This window comes from Heloderma suspectum, chromosome 5 (assembly GCF_057233095.1).
Source record: "Heloderma suspectum isolate Gila_16-S chromosome 5, 16-S_ref, whole genome shotgun sequence".
Classification (NCBI taxonomy): domain Eukaryota; kingdom Metazoa; phylum Chordata; class Lepidosauria; order Squamata; family Helodermatidae; genus Heloderma; species Heloderma suspectum.
The window spans coordinates 16901533-16923502 of record NC_139462.1 but is presented as its reverse complement, the minus strand read 5'-3'; the positions used below and the strand labels follow the sequence as shown (position 1 = coordinate 16923502).

At 45.4% G+C, this 21970-nt stretch overlaps 1 protein-coding gene across 7 annotated transcripts in view; it reads left to right on the top strand.

Moving 5' to 3' along the window:
* Positions 1-21970, top strand: part of CCNI (cyclin I) — a 71065-nt gene that overhangs the window by 15632 nt on the left and 33463 nt on the right. For 2 of the 7 annotated variants that reach the window (XR_014791950.1, XM_084855413.1), the window contains exon 2: positions 20009-20165. Coding sequence is in view for 6 of the 7 variants with exons in the window: in XM_084855413.1 (XP_084711539.1) it covers positions 20052-20165 (114 nt within the window). In the remaining variant the exon portion in view is untranslated. Of the gene's footprint in view, positions 1-10123; positions 10272-15948; positions 16109-20008; positions 20166-21970 lie in introns of those variants that run through there. The other 5 variants (XM_084855416.1, XM_084855418.1, XM_084855414.1 and 2 more) reach the window with 5 other exon arrangements.

The following is a 21970-nucleotide window of genomic DNA, read 5'->3' as shown; positions in this document are numbered from 1 at the left end:
GCAGGAGTGTTCATTTTGCATGCCAATCTAAATAATTGCTTCCTACTTCATGAACCTAGATGACATCTCATGAAGACACTGGCTGCATTTTCAGCAAGTGGATGCTGAAATAGATCTTGCTTTTTTCAAGCACGAGTATGACTTTTCACAGGAATATAATGGGGTGGGGGGTGGGGATGCATATGTTTATAATGAATGGACGTTTTTATTTCTACTCAATCAGTGCCTGAAAACTTTTACGAGTGCCACCCTATGCATGTTTACTCAGGAGTAAGCTTCTCTGTGTTCAGTGAAGCTTACTCCCTGGTAAGTGTGCATAGGATTGCAGCTTAAGGGTGCAATCTTATGCATGTTTAGACAGAGAAAAGTCCCAGTCCCCAGCCAGCATGACTGGCTGGGGAATGCTTGGAGTTGTAGGACTTCTTTCTGACTAAACATGTATAGGATTGCACCCTAAATTCCTTATAGCCTAACCATGTCATTGTTTAGCGTACAGAGCTAATGATGGAGTAATTAGAGCAGAGGTGGGCAATATGGTGCCTTCCAGATCTATTGGACTACAACTCCCATAAACCCCAGCCAGGATGGCCAATATAGGAGTTGTAGTCCAAAACATCTGGAGGGCACTGGGTTCCCTACTCCTGGGTTAGAGTGTCCAATGAGGACTGCAAAGGCCCAGGCTGAATCACCACTGGGACAGCCACTGTCTCTTCGTCTTACCTACCTCACAGGGTTGTTGTGAGGATAAAATGTGGGGGGAGGGCAAGGAAACCAAAGTATGCTGTTGTAAGAGCAGTCTTCCCCAAGCTGGACTATGTCACACATCATTCCCCAGCAGCTATTAACTGGGGATAATAGGAGTTATAGTCAGACACATCTGGATGGTGACAGCTTGGGGAAGGGTATGATATAAATGCAATGAATTCATAGAATAGTAGGGTTGGAAGTGGCCTACAAGGCCAAGGCAATTAAAGGCACAATCCTATGCATGTTTAGACAGAATGCTGGGCTGCGAATGCTGGGAGTCCTAGGACATTTTTCTATCTAAACATGCATAGGATTGTGCCCTAAATTAATTAGATGGGTGCATGTTCACACATTAGTGCCCCATTTCCTCTGTCTTGAATTGTTAACCTTTTCTTAAGAATAAGAAACTTACCAAGACTTGACCACTGTCATGTAACTTTAACTATTCCTATTCCCCTGATTGCAGCATAGCCAACTTATTCAGGATGCTTGCTTACATCACTGGACCATTGGCCTGGATTTCTTCTTTTTGCTCTTCCACAAATATTTGTCTTAGTCATTTGTGGTGTGCGAGCACCCTGAAAGAGGAGAAGAGCCAGCTTTTTATCTCTATTTCCACCACCCCTCCACTGGTTTTATAAAACTAGGTTGCCCTGAGGCAATCCTTACTTGCTGTATCCAACCCAGATTGTGAACTGCTGAGAGTTTTTTTTTAATTATATTCAGTAGTATATAAATGCCACAGATAAATAATAAATAAACCAGGGAGTGGCTATGTGCAAACCAGATTTATTCTGGTTTAGTACTGGTTTTATTCTGGTGGTTGTTCTTGTTTTTGTATCTTGGTACATTTATATAATAAGGGTTTTTAATGTTGGTTTTGCTTTTTAATGGGTATGCTGCTTTTGCACAATTTTGGTAATGTGGTGTATAAGTTAATACTGAAACAATAAAGTAACAATGATGAAAATAAGGTATAATATCGCTTCCAGTTTCCTAAGCGGCTTTTTTTCTGCCCTTCTCCTCCTCTTTCTCTTCCCCTGCCCAGGAATTCCCCTTTTATTCCCCCCCCCCCACCATGTCAGCCATGGACATGGAAGTAGACCCAGATGAAGGATTGGGCCAAATTTAAGTTGGCACGTGTATGAGCACCAGATTGCATAGGGTGACTTGAAACTCCCCACCCTTCTTGTAAAACAGTTTGAAAGAGTTGTCAGTTTTCACACCAGCGTAAAATATTCTTGATGTGTCCTCTTCCGTATGTACAGTCAGGGCCAGAAATATCGGAACAAGGATAACTGTTTTGGCAGTTGGCCTCTGTACACCACCACATTGAAGTTGAAAGGAAACACACCCAGATGGGAGCGGAGTCAGGACTTTCATCTGTAATTCAAGGGGTTTGACAAAAGTGGGGCACTAACCATTCAGGAAGGACAGCCAGTGGCATACACACACACCCATCGTTGGGGGCTCATAAGTACTGGAACAAACCAACATCATTTCAAACTGAAGGATTTTAATTTTTACCTGGACTTTAATACCTGGATGAAAATCCTTTGCAGTCAATGACTGCCTGAAGTCTGGAACCGATGCACATGACCCAATGCTGAGTTTCCTCCCTCAAGATGCTTTGCCAGGCCTTTCCTGCAGCTGCCTTCAGCTGCTGCTTGTTTGTGGGTCTTTCTGCCTTCAGTCTTGTCTTCAGGAAGTGAAAAGCATGCTCTATTGGGTGGAGATCAGGTGACTGACTTGGCCATTGCAGAGCATCCCACTTCTTTTCCTTGAGAAACTCTTGGGTAGCTTTTGCTGTATGTTTTGGATCATTATCCATCTGCAATATGAAGCGGCATCCTATCAGTTTGTCAGCATTCGGCTGAATCTGAGCAGAAAGTATAGCCCTATACACTTCAGAATTCATCCTGCTGCTTTTATCAGCAGTCAGGTCATCAATAAATACCAGTGACCCAGTGCCATTGGCAGCCATACATGCCCATGCCATAACACTGCCTCCACCATGTTTGACAGATGATGTGGTATGCTTTGGATCATGAGCTGTTCCTTTCCTTCTCCATACTTTTCTCTTCCCATAATTCTGGTACAAGTTCATCTTGGTTTCATCAGTCCAAAGCATCTTATTCCAGAACTGGGCTGGCTTTTTTAGGTGTTTGCTGGCAAAGGCTAATCTGGCCTTTCGGTTCTTGAGCATTACCAGTGGTTTGCACCTTGTTGTGAAGCCTCTGTATTTACATTCATAAAGCCGTCTCTTGACTGTAGATGTTGACAATGACATGCCTACCTCCGCAAGAGCGTTCTTGACCTGGCTAGATGTTGTGAACGGGTTCCTCTTCACCTTGAGCAGCATTCTGCGGTCATCCCCTTTAGTTGTCTTCCGTGGTCTTCCAGGCCTTCTGCTGTTGCTGAACTTGCCAGTTAATTCCTTCTTTTTCAGGATGTTCCAAACTGTTGTATTGGCCACTCCCACTGTTTTTGCTATCTCTCTGGTGGGTTTACTTTGTTTCCTCAGCCTAATGATGGCCTCCTTCACTTGCATGGACACCTCTTTGGACCTCATGTTGGGAGTTCCAGTGAACAGCTACCAAATGCAAATGTAACACTCAGAACCACGTCCAGGCCTTTTATCTGCTTGATTGGTCATGAGGTACCCAGGAAACAGGCCACACCTGGCCATGCAGCTGCTTGTCAGCCATTACTTATGAGCCCCCAACGATGGGTGTGTGTGTATGCCACTGGCTGTCCTTCCTGAATGGTTAGTGCCCCACTTTTGTCAAACCCCTTGAATTACAGCTGAAAGTCCTGACTTCACTCCCATCTGGGTGTGTTTCCTTTCAACTTTGATGTGGTGGTGTACAGAGGCCAATTGCCAAAACAGTTATCCTTGTTCCAGAATTTCTGGCCCTGACTGAAATTGGGAATACTTTCAGTGCTCTTGTGTGGTTATCTTTTTGTAAGTGCATGTATCTGACTAACATTTCTCTGTGTGTGTACACATTTCCATGTCTGTGTGTGTGTGTGTGTGTATATATATGGAAATTAGTTGCAGCCACTTAGCAAGCAGCCAGGATGACTTTTGGTGCTGCTGAGCCTCTGTTCTGCTTTGACTTGAAAGTGTCCCCTTTTAAGTGCTCGCATATTTATAGGCTGCTTTCTACCCTCCTTCCTGTATTATTTTCTTAATACAAAGACGAATCCTTCTCTGTGTCTTACATTTGGCAGGTGTTCAATTAAAAAACCGGCGGTGGGTCCAAAGTTAACATGGTTAGATTAAGCGGGGGTGAGATAATGTTTCTCTCTCCCTCTTCCTCCCTTAATCTATTGGGGGGGGGGGTCGGGGCCTGGGATTGTTTCCAAAGCGTGCTTTGGGAAAGTGCCCCTCGGCTGTCTGCCAAGGCTGTCACGTTACAGCCGGGACACATCTGCTCCCTCTGAACACTTGGATGGGGGTGGCGGGGGATGGACTCAGCAGCTCGTCCCCGGATCAGTCTTTAATCCCTGTCCCATGAGCTGATTTTTTCTTGTCCAGCTGAAGGCATCCCAGAAACAAATAGCAATCTTGATTCTCTGAATACTTGTCCGTATGTTTTTGAAACCACACCTTCCAAGCCTCTCCCAAAATGAACCAACCCGTACTCTACGTTCAGCATCTAAGGTCCATCTCCGAGGGAGAGGGCCTTCTCAGTGGTGGCCCCCCATCTGTGGAATGAGCCTCCCCGATGAGGTCCACCTGGCACCAACATTGTTAACTTTTCGGCGCCAGGTAAAGACCTATCTCTTTTCCCAGGCATTTGACAGCACATGATGAGTTTTAATCGGTCCTGGTTGTGTCTTTAGTTATGACTGACTGTTCAAAGTTGTTTTTAGTTATACTATATCAAAGTTGTTTGTGTATATTGTTTGTGTGCTTTTTTGTAAATGGCTTTTAAACTTTTTATATTGTATTTAATGTTTTAACTTCTGTGAACTGAAGAGAGCTTCGGCTATAGAAATGTAATTAATAATAATAAAAAAATCCACACACAAGAGGGGAGGTATCAGGAGGCGGGGGGGCATGGATTGCAGAAGTGCAAAATATTTTAGGGGAGGGGGAAGCCTAGGGGAGGGACCCACATGCACAAATAACCCAACAAGGAGTGAACTTGGTCAGTGGCCACAGAACTCATACTGACTCTGGGAAAACTGGAAAACCAGGGGGAAAGGGGGTGGAATACAGGGGTGCAGAACCTCTTTCAGCCCAAGGGCCAAACTTCATTTTGGGGAAGCTTTTGGGGACTGCATTCCAGTGGTGGGTGTGGCTGAAGGCAAAAGGGGGGCGGTGCCAAAGATACTAGCGTATTTTAGCCTTAGGAGAGACATTTATTTGGATCCTAGGAGCCTTAGGAGAGACATTTGTTTGGATCCTAGGCCTGAGGTTCTGCAACCCTGGAATAGAATATTCTGGAAGCTGGCATGACTGAATGACTGAAGCACTGAACAGGACCACTTTGTGCTGCAACATTTCATTGCAGCCCCCACTTGTTTTACAGCCTGGCGCAAAAAAATCCAAATTACAGGCTCAATTCACAGGAAGCCAGATTCCAGCTGAACATCAGGGAAAACTTCCTGACTGTTAGAGCAATACGACAATGGAACCAATGACCTAGGGAGGTGGTGGGCTCTCCCACCCTGGAGGCATTCAAGACAAGGCTGGACAGCCATCTGTCGGGGATGCTTGACTTGGACTCCTGCATTGAGCAGAGGGTTGGACTCAATGGTCTTGTAGGCCCCTTCCAACCCTATTATTCTATGATTCTATGAAGTGGTGCCACCCTCTCCACAATTTAACATGAGGCTCAGGCTCAGTAGTTCTGTGCAACCCCACCTTGAACTGAGCAGGAGCTGGGGCTGGCTCAGGAGGAGCCCCCTGTGGATTGTGGCCTGTGAGTCAGGTCTCCCTGTCCCACCCCTGCTAACCTTTATTAGCATCCAAGATCTGCAACTTGAGCCTCCCACCTCATCTTGTTTAATGATAGGGGCACCTCTGTGCCCTGGATTGTGACCTTTATATCCTGCCTTTGCTTCCAAGGAGCTCACAGTTTTAGCCTCCCGCCTCCCCTCTGACACGGAGGGGGTTGGACAAGAAAATGGCTTGTCACAGGTCATTCAGTGAACTGTATAGCTGTGTGGAGAATTGAACCCAGGTCTACTACATCCATTACAGGCTGTAGTCATTAAGGGCTAAACTACACAATATTTAAAATATATAGTGTGAAGCTTAGCCTTGCTGCCTTTTTAACTTACAGGTAAATGCATCCTGATTTGGACCACCATGCATGGGAAGGGTAGGTTTTTCCCTCCCAGCCGCCTGTTTTCCGAAATTTGCCTCCATCCCTGAAAGAAAAAATAGCCTCTCTTGGCACCAATGGAGGTTTTTTAAAAGCTTCCATATAGGCTGGAGGGATTAGAAAAACAAGCGGCTGGGAGGAGAAGATTTAAACCTCCCCTACCTGTGTGCAATGGTTCTGATCTGGATTGGGGCCCTACATGCTTATTTGTCTGTAAAAAGAGAGGGCTTTGGGTATTGGGTGGTATAGAAAGGAAGTGAATGAACAAATAAAGAAAGAAAGAGGAGGGAGGGAGGGAGGGAGAGAGGTTAAGCAGTATGCTATGGATTTAATGTATTATGTTGGAAAAGAAAAATGAGTTGTAACCTTCTGAGCAGTTATATCACTGTTCTAGGAGGCATTGTTTAACTGACCAGCTATGGTTTTATTGGCATTCTGTTTTCAAAAAGCATAGTTTTAATATCAAGAGAAGAAAATTACAAGACCTTGATCATATTATCCAAGGTAGAAATATACGTCATACTCCAACTTATTATGCAAGGGAAAATAGAAGGAAAAAGATCAGTGGGAAGAAGATGAACATAATAGTTAAAGAATTTAAGGGAATGGTTTAGCTGTACTTCTATATAATTATTCAGAGCAGCAGCATCAAAAATGAAAATAGCTGTAATGATAGCTAACCTCCAATAGGAGATGGCACCTTAAGAAGAAGAATCTTTTTATCCTTTTACTATTTCACCTTTTCACTATTTTTTTTACTAGTTTATATTTTATGTTCACTGCTCCAGAATCTGTTTTAGATATGGAGTGGTATACAAATACCGTAAATAAATAAAAATAAATAAAATAAGTGAATATATTACCCTGAGTATCTAAGATTTGATGAATGTCGACACTCACATATGAACTTGGCAACCCCAGACAGATGCTGCGTATGGTTTGTTTTTTTTACTGGGTTATCTCCCTGCGTGTTGGAAATACACCAGTGAATGATGTCAATCCAGTTGATATGACTGCCATAGATTCCCGTATCTCTGAGCTTTCGGATATTCATACCATTTGTCTGGAATTGTCCGTGTTCGCCTGTTGAACGCATTACATTCATCGCATATCAGAGCATTCCCTGTCACTCTCAAATATACATGCCGCATGCTCCTCTTTGCAGTGTTCTAGACCTTGAAAAGTATAGATAATTAGCTTGCTGTGTTCATGCAGGGCAATAGGTGAGAGGAAGAGGATATTGCAGGCCCCTTCCCCAAATTTTAAGTTTAGAATGTATTTATCTCTCTGTATGTAAATATAAATGCTGAATTATCTTTATTGCTAAAAGTGATAAGCCATCACAATTTGATACATTTAAAATAAAATACAAATAGGAGGATAAGCTAAAATGGAATACTATAAAAATAGGAAGATAAAATATGGTAAAAAAAGTAAGCAGAAATACAAGAGTAAAAAGAATATAAAAATGCAAGATCACATTGACATGACTCAAAAGCTCGCCAACGGGTAAATATAAATGTGTAAATCTCTCCGCCTTTTACATGCAGAGGTACATGAATCTCCAGTGTCCTACCCCAATGGCTCAGCAAGGAAAAAAATCTGTTCTCAGTTTCCTGAGTTCTCATTACTGAATGCCAAGGAACTGGGATGATTAACAAGCACTGAGGCTTGTGACACATTTTAATCATTGTATTAAAATATAACTTGATTTTATCAGCGTATTGACAGACCAATCTTATAGTCTCCGGGAGAATGTCCCAGGAACCTTAGGATATAGGAGATCCACCCTCCCAAGACTGTAGATACTGCTATGACCTCAGGAGGAGGAACCTGAGATCAGACTTTTCCCCCCACCATTGTCATCCCTTTGCAGTTGCCACTGAAAGCACCGCCACGGCTGCTCTTCCGAGGTCGCAAGAGTGGTGTGGGAAGAGCTCAGGGAGAGGGAAAAGGGGACAGGACGGGAGGCAGGGAGCGGAGGCCAGGAACTGGAAGACCCTAAAGCCTTTCCATTGGCGGTCCTGCCCGTAACAAAGTAAGCCAGCTAGATGTGCCAAATGGCTCGTCTAGCTGAAACCGCATAGGATTCTTGGAGCCCTCTTTATATCAAGTGGCAATCCCTTAGGGTTGCACTCTTAAACACTCTTTCTGTTTTGAATTGATGTGATTTCCCCCTCCCTCTTGAGTGGTTCCTTAGTCCCACCGCCACCGAAGATTTTGGCCACAGGCCTATCTTCAGGTATAATGAATGACATACGGGGTGGGTAGAAGGTAGATTAGGATCTACCGGTAGATCGCTGTATTTGCAGTAGAGCAGCAATGGATTCTGACTAGCAGTTGTCTAACGGCAGCAGCAACTGAACAGCTTTCCCCCCTCTAAATTAACTTGATGAAAGAATGTTTGGGGACAACCAGGAGTGGATTTTTGTATGAAAAGACTTGTGTGAGTTTGGTTCTGGCACCGATCAGAAATCCCTGGGCCCAGTACAAGGCCAGCCTTGGGGTGGGCAACCTGGGCACTTGCCCTTGGTGCTGAGCTAAAGGGGGTGCTCTAATCTTGGTGGCTCGGTTGTTGTTTGTCTGCACTGAGTTAGGGCGAAGAAAGGACTAAGTGCCTTTAACCTGTCCCCCCCCCCCCAAGTTTTACATCTTCTTTGGGTGCTAGCTAAAAATACGAACTTGTATCAGTTAGCTTTAAACTATTTGCCCTCCCCCACCAATTTCCAGTTTGAAGTCATATTTGATGTCTCGATAAAAACCAGCAGAGCACAGCTTTACTTTGCTGGGTTTTGCAGGGGCAATGCTGCAATATGGAACTGGCCAGGAGGGTGGTGGAAGTGAAAGCACTCCATGCCCGGGCCGCTGTTTCCCTGACAGTTGGCTCTGGCTGAACATGTGCTCAGAGGTACCATATCTCTGCCTGCCTGAACCACTGCCTCGCACCTGGCTCCTCTTGGTGAAACTCAGGCTTCCAGTAGAAAACAAGGTAGGTTCCATGAACCTGAAATCTGCCCACTCCTGATGCTTTCTGTGGTTGTGTCTGTGTGTTTAAATAGCTCAGCAGTAGAGCACCTGCTTTGCATGCAGAAGGTCCCAGGTTCAATCCCCAGCATCTCCATGTAGGCCTGGAAAAACTTCTACTTGAAACCCTGAAGAGCCATTGCTGCCAGTCGGTGTTGACAATACTGGGTTAAATGGACCAATGGTCTGGCCCACAATAAGGCAGCTTCCTATGTTCCTAGTAAGGAACAAATTTGCTCAGCTTCTCCTACTTTTTTGTTTTGTTCTCCAAACTGAGGATTTTAGTTTGCAATGGAAGCTTCTGAAATTGGATATCACAATAAGCTGGGATTCTCCAGTGTGTTATTATTATAAGCCATGGTTTGTTGTTGGCTTATGACTCTGGCTTGCTTGGAGAGATAAGCCAGGATCCCCAGTTCAGATGTCACGATAAACAAACCACAGATGGAGGTTCTGTGCTTTGTTTACCTGATTCCGCATGCAGGAGGAGCCGGGTGGGAGCAAAGCAGCGGTGTGCATAGGTACTCTGCTTGTCAGCGATAAGCCAGGATTCTCTGGAACCCTGGCTTATCGTTGCGTCTGAACTGTGCATCTGAACTGCTACAGTGTTTCTGCTGTCTAATCCAGGATACTGGCTGCCCCAGTCTTTACCATTGCTACCTCCCTTTGAAAGCCATTTTGCACATTACAAACCTGCAAACCCAAGTTTGCAGCCAAGTGTGCACATTTGGTGGGAAGCTGAGGCCAGTGCTTGCTTTCTGACAGGCATCCCTGATATGATGCAAACAAAATGTCAGAAACAGTCTTGAGTCTTTATTTATTAGACCAGCCCCTGCTTCCTTTTTACTGCTGCAAGAACCAGGGCTCTTTGCATCATGTGAGGCACTGATCAAGGTGGAATGGTGATACGGCAACTTTTTTTCCCCTCTGAGTCACTTTATCTATTGCTTTTGCTTTTGGTTGCATCACCTAAAGCTACTTCCTTTTCCCTCGTACACAAAAGCAAAATTGCCAGATCACCCCTGACTTGAGAAATGGCAAGAGCACACATACTGGAGCAGGAAAAGCTGTGGTGAGAACATGGGCAGCCCGACAGACATCCATGCGTAGCAGTTTCTTAGGAAGGGAGGTATGGACCACAGCAGTTTAAAGGAAGCAAAGGTGAGTTGTCAAACATATATCAATAGATGAAGCTGCCTTAGACCGAAGCTAACCATTGTTCTAACAAGCCCAGTTCTGTTTACTTTACTGGTAGCAGTTCTTCAGGGTCTCAGCCAGGGATCTGTCCTGGCCCTGTTATCTGAGATGCTTTTAACTAGAGTCGAGACCAGGGGCGCACAACCGATGGCCCTCTAAGGCCTTTACTGTGGCTCCCCAATGGTGCCCTGACCCCCCCACACCAATTTCCCCGCTGCCTGTACTCTCCACTCCCTCCCCAAGAGATCCTCATACATATCTCCTTTTCCCTACTGCTTCTAGCAGTGAGGAAAGAATAGTGATACAATAATAGTACAGTTCTAAGCATATCTGTTCAGAAGCAGCATTGAATTCCATGGGGGTTACTCTCAGGTAAGTGTGTAAGATTGCAGCCAAAATGAAGCTGGTAAAATTTAGGGCCGGGGAATAATAGTTGCCAACCAAGGCCATCTCTTTTATTGATGTGAATATCTGCAATGAAGTATGATGGGTCATGCCCCATTCTTTCCTTGCAAATGACACATAGGTTAAAAGAGAAATGGATCCCTTAAATTTTAATTTCAACATTTAATTTATAGGGCTGTGACTGGATTTGTAAAAAATTCTCAGTAGATTAATCATATGAGTTTGGGTTGATTAACTGATTAAATTATAGGTTAAATCTTCCTGAACTTGTAAATAAGAAATAACCAGTATTGACTGGGGGGGAATGGCTACCCTGCCTTAACATAATTTGACAGATGCATTTAGAAACTATGTTCTATCCACCTTGCGTACACTAGATGAAGTGGGACTTTTGACTTCAGTTGGATGCTCATTCTGATTTCATTCAGATTTTTACAGCCCTGCAGTTCTGTCAACTTCCAGAAGAATCTATTTGGATAACTGTGTTGTGACCAAGAGCAAAACCAAAACAGGTTATTTTTATGACATGAAACAAACATGAAAGGGGCAGAAAGTACCATTCATTTCCAACTGAGTCATACCAGGGAATTAGCCAAACTCTTCCTTTTTTGTAAAATAGGGAACTCGGATAATCTTTTTTCTTTCTCGTCAGTTTTACACTGATCCTCTCAAGTGGGCTGAAGGTATGTTCCACAACTTGAAGATGTGTCAGCTGCTTGGAAAAGTAGAATTCAGTAGGAAAGGGCCAAAAGCCAATAAAGTGTTAGGAGGAAATTCTCCTAAGTCAGAAGGTATAAGTAACCCAGCTGAAGAGGGGCCTAGGACAGGATTGCACCAGCTGGCCCCACACCCACATTCCAGGTGTCCAAAGTCCTGTTTGCTAAAAAGCAAAGTATTATCTGTACCTGCAAAAATGGAGGATATGCATCTTGTGTAGGGAGCCTGCCACATGTTCAGGAATGGCTTTTGTACAGATGGACTCATAGGGTGTTTGTCTTTCAGACTAGCTTGTCTATTAAGATCTGTTGGAGGTGCTTAGGCTGGCCATGTGTCCTCTTTTACAGAGGACAATCTTCTATTTGAAGGGCAGCCAGAGGACCACCCTCTGTCTGAAGGCATCCTCCATCTGAAGGGCTGACCCATCCAATTCCAGTTTAAAGATTAAAAAAACTAGTGCTGTGCCAAGTCCTGTCCGCCATTTTTGGGAACTTTTTCTCTCCTTAGGGGAGGATTTCAGAGAATTTTCTCCTTGAGGAGTGGGACAGGGTTTCCACGTACCTTTTTGAAAGTGTAGGCAATTCTTGAGGGGTCTCCTTTTTCCTTTTTTCAAAAACAGTGAGCCCAGGACTCTGCTCCAGCTGGGAGTTCTTCCTGAATGCCTGTTGGAGAGGGAGAGGTCACATGGTCTCCTGGGAGTTCAGAAAAAACTGCTGGGCTGGAGAAGAGTCCTGGGCTCCTGCAAGTGCAGGGGGTGTTCTTAAAAAAATAAAAAATAGAAAGGAGACCCCTCAAGAATTGCCTACACTTAAAAAGGTATGTGGAACTGTCCCCCCTCTCCAAGGAGAAAATTCTCAGAAATTCTCACCTCTCCCAGCCTCCTTCAACAGAGTTTTCATTTTGCCTCCACTCACCCCCACGAAATGCCAAAAACAGAAGAATCAAATTTTTTGGCACAGTACTACCCCCCTGCCAGACTGTTCCCCATCTGCAGTGAGCTCCTGGACAGCAGACTAAACTGGCAGACACACAGGTCACCTGGTCACAGTCTTCTGCACTATGGTGGGACGTACTGTATTTCTGTTTAAATTCTAATTATTACTGCTAAATTTGCATCTATATGTATGAATTAGCATATGCACATTTTATGCAAATGTGTATCCTATTCTGTCCTTTTTTACTGATGAGTTTCCTCTTTTTTGGCCATTCATCAGTGGCCACCCTACAGTTGCTCTTCTTAAAGTCTCCAGTTCAGATTGCCTAAGGACATTTTTAAAACTCTTGTCCCTGTAAGGTTATTTTAATTTGGTCTGTAAAGGTGGAACCAGCTGTCTCAGAATGAATTTTGTGGAAGTTAAATGTTGGTTTACAAAAAAATGGTTGAGCAAACCTTTGCTTCCAGGGCCACCCTTTGTGGTACATTTGCCTGGAAACACAGAAAGATGGCTACCTTGTGGGTTAAATCCCGCAGTTTCACACAGCCTCCTCATAAATCTCACAATCACAGACTTTGTCAACAGCTTGACCAAGGAGCTGGCCGACATCCATAGTGTCATGTTTCAGATTTCATGATCAGGCAGTAGTTCCAAGCTGAAATGCTTTCCCATGGACTTTAGCCTGCAGCAGAAATGGTTTTTAACCAAAGTATGGGATCGTTACCAGCAGTGTGTCTGGTCTGAATAACAGGTAGATAGATGACTTAGAGAGAAGTGAGGGGGGGGGGCAGCCTTAAATTGGCTTCACAAATAGACTTGGGGCACAATCCTATGCATGTTTAGACAGAAAAAAGCCCTACAACTCCCAGCATTCCCTAGCCAGCTGGGAGCCATAGGACCTTTTTCCTGTCTAAGCATGCATAGGATTGCACCCTTACATAGTTTATTTTACCGGTACTTGGTTTTTATAACTGTCTAAATGTCAAGCTTTAGAACACACATTTTTAAACATTCTGCTAAAATAATCTTAATGCCTAGCCAGATAATACACTTGCCCAAACATAAACGAAAAAAAAAAAACTTGTAGTGGCTTTCAGTGTGATGGAGATATATGGGAGAACAAGAAACACGGCCTTATGAGTATTCATGTTTCTTTATCATGGATGGCATAAGTAGAATTTCCACATCTCTCCCCCAGCCAGCCTACATGGAGTCCTCAGGTGAGAGATGCAAAGGTCCTGTTTTGGACAGAGTAAGTGTGGAGGCAGGAAGCAAGAAGCCCCTTTTCTTGTTACTTTTTCATCTCTAATACACTCGGAGCTGCTCTTAAATTGCATTCCGGCTTTCAAGGGCTCCTTGGCAGCCTCTCTCAGTCTAATCCAGTAGCCAAGTCCAGACACAGACAAAGGGATTCTTTTCAAAGCTTTATTCCTCTTTTACAACTTAACAACTCTACTGTTAGCAACTAGCTATGAGCAGCAGAGTACCTATGCCCTAAGTTGGAACAGTTGGTCCCCGTTTGAAGGAGAATCACTGGCAGACCCTGAACTTATGGGCTAGGGAGAGTCCCTTCCCTTTTCCCTTGGATCCTCTGGGCGCAACCATTGTTTGCGCGCCAACCGGGCACTATGCCTCCTTTCCGCACCCTCCATTTGGCGCCGCTCCCTGCGTCGGCGTCGCGCATCCAGCAAGTCTTCTTCCCGCGCTCTCTCACTCCCGGGACTGCTATCTATGTCAGGAATGCCGGTGGGAGGAATCTCCGCCAGCTGTTGGCCCTGGGAAGGATGAGCGCGCTCCTCTCCCAGGAGCGGCTGCTCCCCCTCAGAATCAGAACTACTCTGGGATTCTGTGGGCTCAGTGTCCACCCTGACACCGGCATTATTTAAGCTGTAGGCTTGCAGACCTTAAGAAACAGACTGTTCTAGGGCTGGAGAGCAATACTTCGGGACACCTTCTGATGCGTTGCTGTTCTTGTGTTGCATGGTTGGTGTACTTGAGAGCCTGCTCTCTGTTCATTCTTGAGATTGCAACAGGACATCGTGATGTAGGATGTTTTGTTCTTTTCAAAGGATGGATGGTCTTAAGTCCCCCCTGCCCCTCCGGTCCCTGCAATGGCTGCTGAAATCATAGCAGTTCTGCTGGGACACGAAGTGTGTGGGAAGTTCTTTTTTGCTTTCTGGCAGAATCAGCCTCCGAATCAGGCTCTAGCGGAACCAGGCTCAGACATTTTTTTCCCTGTCATAATCCTAGAACCCAGTGGGGTCACCCCATGGATCTGGTTGGTGGGAGACTCAGGACAGATAAAGGGAAGTACTTCTTGGCACAGCGCAGAGTTAAACTATGGAATTCGCTACCAGAGGATGTAGTGATGGCCTCCAACTTGGATGGCTTTAAAAGGGGGTGGGACAAATTCCTGGAGGAGAAGGCTACCGGTGGCTGCTAGTCCTGGCTGTGTGCTCCCTCCGGTACCAGAGGCAGTGAGCCTGTGCACACCAGTTGCTGGGGAACATGGGTGGGAAGATGATGTTGCACTCGTGTCCTGCTTGTGGTTAACTGAATTAACAAATATGTATATTAACTATTAGCTGGGAAAGACTGAAGGCAAAAGGAGAAGGGGACGGCAGAGGGTGAGATGGCTAGATAGCATCACGGATGCAATGAATATGGACTTGAGCACGCTCCGGGAGAGAGCGCAGGACAGGAAGGCCTGGCGTGCTACGGTCCATGGGGTCACGGAGAGTCGGACACAACTGAACGACTGAGCAACAACAACAACATTAACTGAAGGACCAGAACTACTGGGTGCACAAAAAACAACTTAAAATGAATATACTGGATATTAGATCACTAACAGAGTTGTGCAGAAGTACAAGAAAACAACTTTTCAACTTTAATGAAAACTTAAGTTAAACCTAAGAAAATGGTCATGACTATGAAACACAAGCAGGGCTCTTCTTAGGTTCCTATGTTCTTATGAGTCAGGAGTGTGAGTTTGCTTGGAAACGGGATGTACACTTCCTGTGTTCCTTGTTTCCCAGCATAATCACTGATTCTGCAGAGAGACAGCCCATGCAGGCACAGCTCATCTCTGTGCCTTGTTTCTCTGAAAGCCGGCCAGACATCTGTCAGAAGCCTGATTCAGCTGGGAAACAAGATGCATGCTCCTTATGCGCCTTTTTTTCTAGGAGAATCATGGCCATTAAAGCAATAGGGGAGGGGTGTGTCTGGCCAATGGACTTCTCCCCAAGCCCCAGAAATTTCCCACTCCTGGCATAAACAGTAGCATTCATTCTTACAGGTTTCTTGTGGAGAGGTTGGCTCAATTCAGGCATCACACCATGCTCTTGTTAAGGCAGCTTGACTATGGTGTGGTGTGATACAGGAGTTGGCACACCAGGGTTTCATAGAATAGTTGTCATAGAATAGTAGGGTTGGAAGGGGCCTACAAGGCCATCCGGCTAGCAAATCATCATTAGAATCTATAGCTAGAATTGGCTTATGAAACCAAGGTTTGTGCTAACCATGCTTTGGTGCAGTGTCTGAATTGACAAACTATGGTTATGGCTATTGCTTTGTCTCTAAAGGTTGTTGCATGGTGGATACAGGAGCAAATGTACACAGTGAAGCGTTGTGGATACTGAAGATGACACTAGACAAGCTTCTCTGAAAGTTGATTATCACCATTGTAAGTTTGCAACTTCAGGCTACAGTTTGACATGAGGATTGAATTGAACCTCTGAGTGAGTAAGTAAAGGATAAGATAACGGATTTCTCTTCAAAAACATAGTAAGGATTTAAGAGCAGAAAATCCATTCAGTTGGAGGAAGCCCTGAAATGTTGGAAAAACAGCTTGCGCCTTTATATAGTTTTGTTGCCCCCTTTGAATGTTGCTTTACACCAGATGTAAAGCTCAGCTTGTTCTGGCCTGTGGGTCCAGAGATGGTTGTCCCATGGAATACCCCACCTGCTGACATTTGAGGCCACATTCCAGCTTGCTGCTCTTAGCACTATCAGATTTAAAGGGGAGGAGTTTCAAAGAGGCGTGCCTGGTCTTCTTAATGCACACACAAAGTGGTCAGTCTGTGGCAAAATGGCATAATGTTGCACATCTTGCCCGACCTGCTACAAGGCATAATCTGGAGGAAATTAAGCGTGGCAAACGGTGTGTTTACGTGACATAATTTCAGTTTGCTTACTTTATTTTGTAATATCTATCATTATTTTCCACTCACAAATTTAGAAAAGCAGTTACAGAACGTACAGAGTTTGAACATACCTAGCTTTTTTCTTCTTTTTTCTTTTAAAACTGGATTGGACCTGTGTACAGCAATCCAGAGCTCTTTGCACACAGCTTCTGTGTGCCTGCGTTTCACCATTCATTTCAGTGGAGGATGCGATCCTGCTCATGTATCCTTTTGCATCTAACAGAGTGGTCCCATGTATCCAGAGTGGTCCCATGAATCCTTTTGCATCTAACAGAGTGGTCCCATCGATTGGATTCTTCCTTCCTTCCTTCCTTCCTTCCTTCCTTGTACTTATTAGCTGCTTTTCTGCTTAGAAGCACCTGCAGTTTAATGATGCAAACTTCATGAAAACCTTAAAATGATGACACCAATCATACCGCTAGCTTGTCTGGATTAAGATGTAGTTAACACGTGAACCACAAATTCTGGCTTGTTGGAGGAGAGACAAGCCAGATTTGGAATCCAGGGTTTAACTCTGGGTTCCAACTCTGGCTTGCCTCTTCTCCAACAAGCCGGCATTCCTGGTTTGCACATCATGCTAAACAACCCAGGGATAGAGCCTCCCTGGGTTGTTTAGCCATCCTTGCTTGCAGCAGGAGCAATCGGGCACTCTGCTGTATTCGCAGCAACCCAGCGTTTGTTGGATTTTTTTTTGTTTTAAACTGGGTTATTGTGATGTACAAACCCGGCCAATGAGAGAGAAAGGGAGGGAGGGAGGGAAAGATAGCTAGCTAGCTAGCTAGATTTATATGTCATCGGCATATTGTTTGCAGCTTGAGGTGGCATCGGTCTCCCCCAGCAGATGCATATAAGTTAAAAAAGCAAATGGGGCATGATGGAACCTTGCAGTACTTTGCAAGTTAAATTCTAGGGGTGGAACCAAAAACATCCTGAGATCACCCAGTCAGGTCAAAATGGAACACTGTAATATGGTGCCCCCAACTCTTGACCCATTCCAGATGACTCTGGTGCATTTGATTGTCTGTAGTGTCAGAAGGCTGCTGAGAGATTCAAAAACATGAGCTGCTTCCCTTGTCTAATTCTAGGCAGAGGGTTGTGCCCGGTGTTAGTCCTGTTAAGAGTATACCCATTGAAATGAATGGAATGTGTTAGACTAAAAGATGTTACAGCTCAGGCATCACTGAAATGAATGGGGTGGCCCCTGCTGCCAGCACAGGACCTCCTTGATTTCATTAGAACTTGGCACCTGCTAAGATTATTGGATTTTGGCCATCAATATTCTTAGCTCATTAGTTTTGCTCAGTGATACTTTGGGGGAAATTCCTAGTGGGAAATAAAACACTCTTGTGAAGTCATTTATTTTCTTATCTGTAACAACATTTCTTAGAAACCAGTGCGAATTTTAGCAACCAAAATGTTTCATTTCAACTACCTGCAAATGTAACTTTCAATCTAGGAACAGTTCAAATTGCCATGGGAGGACTTTTGTGCATTCCTGTGTGCACACATGTGCAGTTAATACTGACGTCACTTACGCCAGCGTGGTTTCCTGGCAGGATTTGCCAGACTGCAGCTCTGTCTGCCAGTCCTTTGTTTGTTCCCTTCATTACACATGGAGAATCTGTATAGTGGTTAGAGCAGGGGCCTCCAACATGGTTGCCGTGGGGGCCTCCAACAGCCCCCATGAAGCTCTTCCCTCCCTGCCCCCTCCCCAAAAATTGTTTTAAGAAAAACTTTGGAAAATGTTAGGGCAGTCTTTCTCTCCCTTTCTAGCCTCTGCCCTTGTTCTTTCTCTACCCTTTTGTCTTGCTGTTTCTCTCCCCCCCCGCCAGCCCCTAGCGTCGCTGTTTCTCTCTCCATTTCTTTACCTTGATGTTTTCCCCCCTCCCAGCCTCTAGCCTCACTATTCCCGCCCCTGACTGCTTTAGCTCACTGTTTCTCCCCCTCCTAGCCTCTAGCCTTGCTCTTTCTCTACCCCTTTGCCTTGCTGTTTCTCCCCCTCCCAGCCTCTAGCTTCGCTATTCCTTGACTGCTTTAGCTCACTGTTTCTCCCCCTCCTAGCCTCTAGCCTTGCTCTTTCTCTCCCCTCTACCCCTTTGCTTTGTTATTTCCCCCCTCCCAGTGTCTAGCCTCACTATTTCTCTCCTCCCTACCACCTCTTTAGCTCACTTTTGACTAGCCAGTACACCACGGCAGCCGTTACATGATTAGCCACATCCTCCATGGGAGTCATTTTGTGTTGGTGCTAACAGCAGTTTCTCAAATTCCCAAGTGTGCCCATGGCTCCAAAAAGATTGAGGACCCCTGGGTTAGAGGCTCAGAGTAGGACCAGGGAGGCCAGATTCAGATCCCCACTCAGCCATGAAACACAGTGGGTGACCGTAGGCCAGTCACTCTGTATTTCAGCCTAATCTACCTCTCAGGGCTGTTGTGAGGATAAAAGGGAGGAACCATGTATGCCACCTTGAGCGTACACCTTGGGATATGCATTTAATTAGTTGGATTAATGCAGCTAGCCATAAGGATATTCTTCTCTAAATGCGGTTAGCCATTAAAATGTTGGCTTGCAATGTGGCGTCCTGTCCCTTCACAATTCCCCTGTGTGTGTGTGTGTGGGGGGGTGTCACATAATGTAGAGCAGGGTCTTGCAGAGTGTTGATCTTCAGTAACCCTTTCTGCATTGATTTGTCTGCCAAGGAACTCCTTCCATGGACCCCGGTATGTTGCAAAAGGTTCTGGGATGCATTCCAGAGTACATGTTGAGTTCACTTGGGCCAGCGGCCAGACCTGCAGGAACTTAGAACAGCCTTCCCCAAACTGGTGCTCCCCAGGTGTGTTGGACTGCAACTCCCATAATTCCCAGTTGCAGTCCAACACACCTGGAGAGCACCAGTTTGGGGAAGCCTGCCTTAGAACATGCTCTGTGGTCCCCTATGGCTGGATTTTGCAGGAGGAGATTGGTAAACTGTTCTTTCAAAGAAGCTTGTCCACCATTGAGGACCCCTGCTAAGCCATCATGGAAGAGAAACAAATAATGCGTAGGAGAGATGACAGGCAGACGTGGTGGTAAAATTTATCAGTGGGCCTGATGTTTGTTCATTCATTTTTCATTTATTACATTTACATCCTGCCTATTTTCCTCTCACAAAGAATCCAAGGCGGCTTACATAATCCTTTGCCTCTCCCTTTTATCCTTACCACAACCCTGTGAGGTAGGCTAGGCAGAGAGTGAGTGAGTGGCCCAAAGTCACCCATTGAGCTTCGTGGCTGAGTGGGGACTAGAACCTGGATCTCTCAAGTCCCAGTCCGACACTCTAACCGCTACACCACACTGGCTCTGTTGCAGGTTAAAGATCTGAAGAAGCGGAAGAAGAGTGCTTTAAAGGATGTGCCTGGTGTGGCTGAATCACTAACTTCCTTTTCTTCTTCCCTTTTGCAGGCAGCTGTAACCAGTTGGGTGGCAGGCAGACTCAAGGGGTACCATGAAGTTTTCGGGACCCCCGGAGAGCCAGAGGTTGTCTCTCCTCCTGGAGATGGCAATCTCTAGGGAAGCTCAGATGTGGAAAGTGCACATGCCCAAAATTCAGCCCAATCAGGTAACGTGTATTCCTTTGTTCGTTTGTTTAAGCCAGAGGTGCAGAGCCTCAGACCCCAGGGGCCAAATCCAGGGCTCCGGGATTCCCCAAATGGCCATGCCCCTTCCCTTCCCTGGCCCCCACCCCCTTTCCCCGACCACTGGTTGTTCGATGGTGTCCTGGTTTTTGTGCAGTTTTCCCCCATTCTAAAAGGTTGAAATGCCTCTTCCTAAGGCTTAGCTATAGGCAGTAAGAGCTTTGAGCTAAAATACGCTGGTTTTTTTGCCTTCGGTTCCGCCCACCACTGGTTCCTCCCCTTTGCCTTTGGTTCTGCCCGCCACCACTGGAATGCGGCCCCCAAGAGCTTCTCTGAAGTAGAATTTGGCCCGCAGGCTGGAAGAAGTTGAACACCCCTGGTTTGAGCAATCTGCAAAAGGGAACCGGAGTGATGAATTGACCTCACTTCTTAGCATTTGCTGGACCCATTTAGTCAGAAGTTCAACCATTTGTGCTGGGATGGGACCCAGCCTTTTAATTCAGTAAGATGAGTAATGCTTTGTTTGGGAAACATATGTGCAAAGTCTGAAGAGCATACTGTGCTGTACTGGCTGCAGTTGTTAAATCACTGCTTCAGAACCCTACATGTGCAACAGCTTAGGTGACATCTACTCTGTCATTCTTGTGTTTGCTAAAACGCACACTTAGAGGGTTGGCAGATGGTGAGCAGCTCTTTGGAGAAGTGTTTTACACCTAACTGGTGCACTAGATTCAGAGCACACAATCCCCTAGAAAGTGTTCCTGTGCCATGGTGAATGGGAGCTGTACAAGAGCAAGGTGGATTGTGCTTTCAGCCTTTGGAAACCCTTGGTTTGTGTTTCCCTGTGCAAAAGGTTTGCCCCATGTCTGTAACTGCTTGTCATAATGAAAGTAGCTTGCTGAGTGTTCAAAGCACACGTATACATGCTTCACCTGCAACAAAATGTTGCAGTGCAGAGTGTTCCAGCCAGCCATACCCTCTGTTCAACTTCCCTCCAGTAGTCATCCAGCATTCCATGGCCACTTAGCATTCTCAATCCTCATTCGGCTGTTTGGGTTGTTGTTTTCTCCTCCCTTTGGGTTTTTTTTCTCCCTCTGAAGATGTTTTGTTCTTCTGCAAATCTTGGAGGCTTCCTCCCTCCCCCTGTGCCTGCTGATACCTCCCCCTTGTGTGTGGATGGTGCTGTTTCGGTTACATAATGATCCACACTCACCCCTGAAGGTTGGAAATAGAGGGAATGATCCTTACAAGAACCATGTAAAGAATTAATTTTCTCATGTTGCAGAATGCGCGAAGGAGTGGAGGTTAAGATAGAAGCTCCTTTCAGACCTTCAGCATGTGTACGCTGAATGTACTTGGGGGAGGGAACAGGACTGGGTTCCTGCCCTACACACTTTCAATCAGAGGTTGGAACTGAGCTAAGCGCTTTCTCCATGTGATCAGGAGCCCTGATTTTTTTTTTTCGGTTTCCTGACAGACAACAGAGAGTCTTAAAGACTAACAAATCTATTATGGCCTCAGCTTCGATGACTGGAGTCCACTTCCGCAGATGCATGAAGTCTTACCCTAAGTTGAAGTGTTATCCTAATGCACATGGGGAGTAGGTTTGTAAGCCATAAGTCCAGAGGAAAATGCAGACAGCATCTGTACTCAGCAAGCTGTGTACGTGGTTAGTTTTGTTTCTCTCTTTCCAAAGTTTGATCGAGCTGGGGTCAGCCTTTGCCAAGGCATGGATCAGTCTTGTAGAACTGAAGGTGGCAAAGGTTGTCCTTTGCCTCCTTTTGCTGGA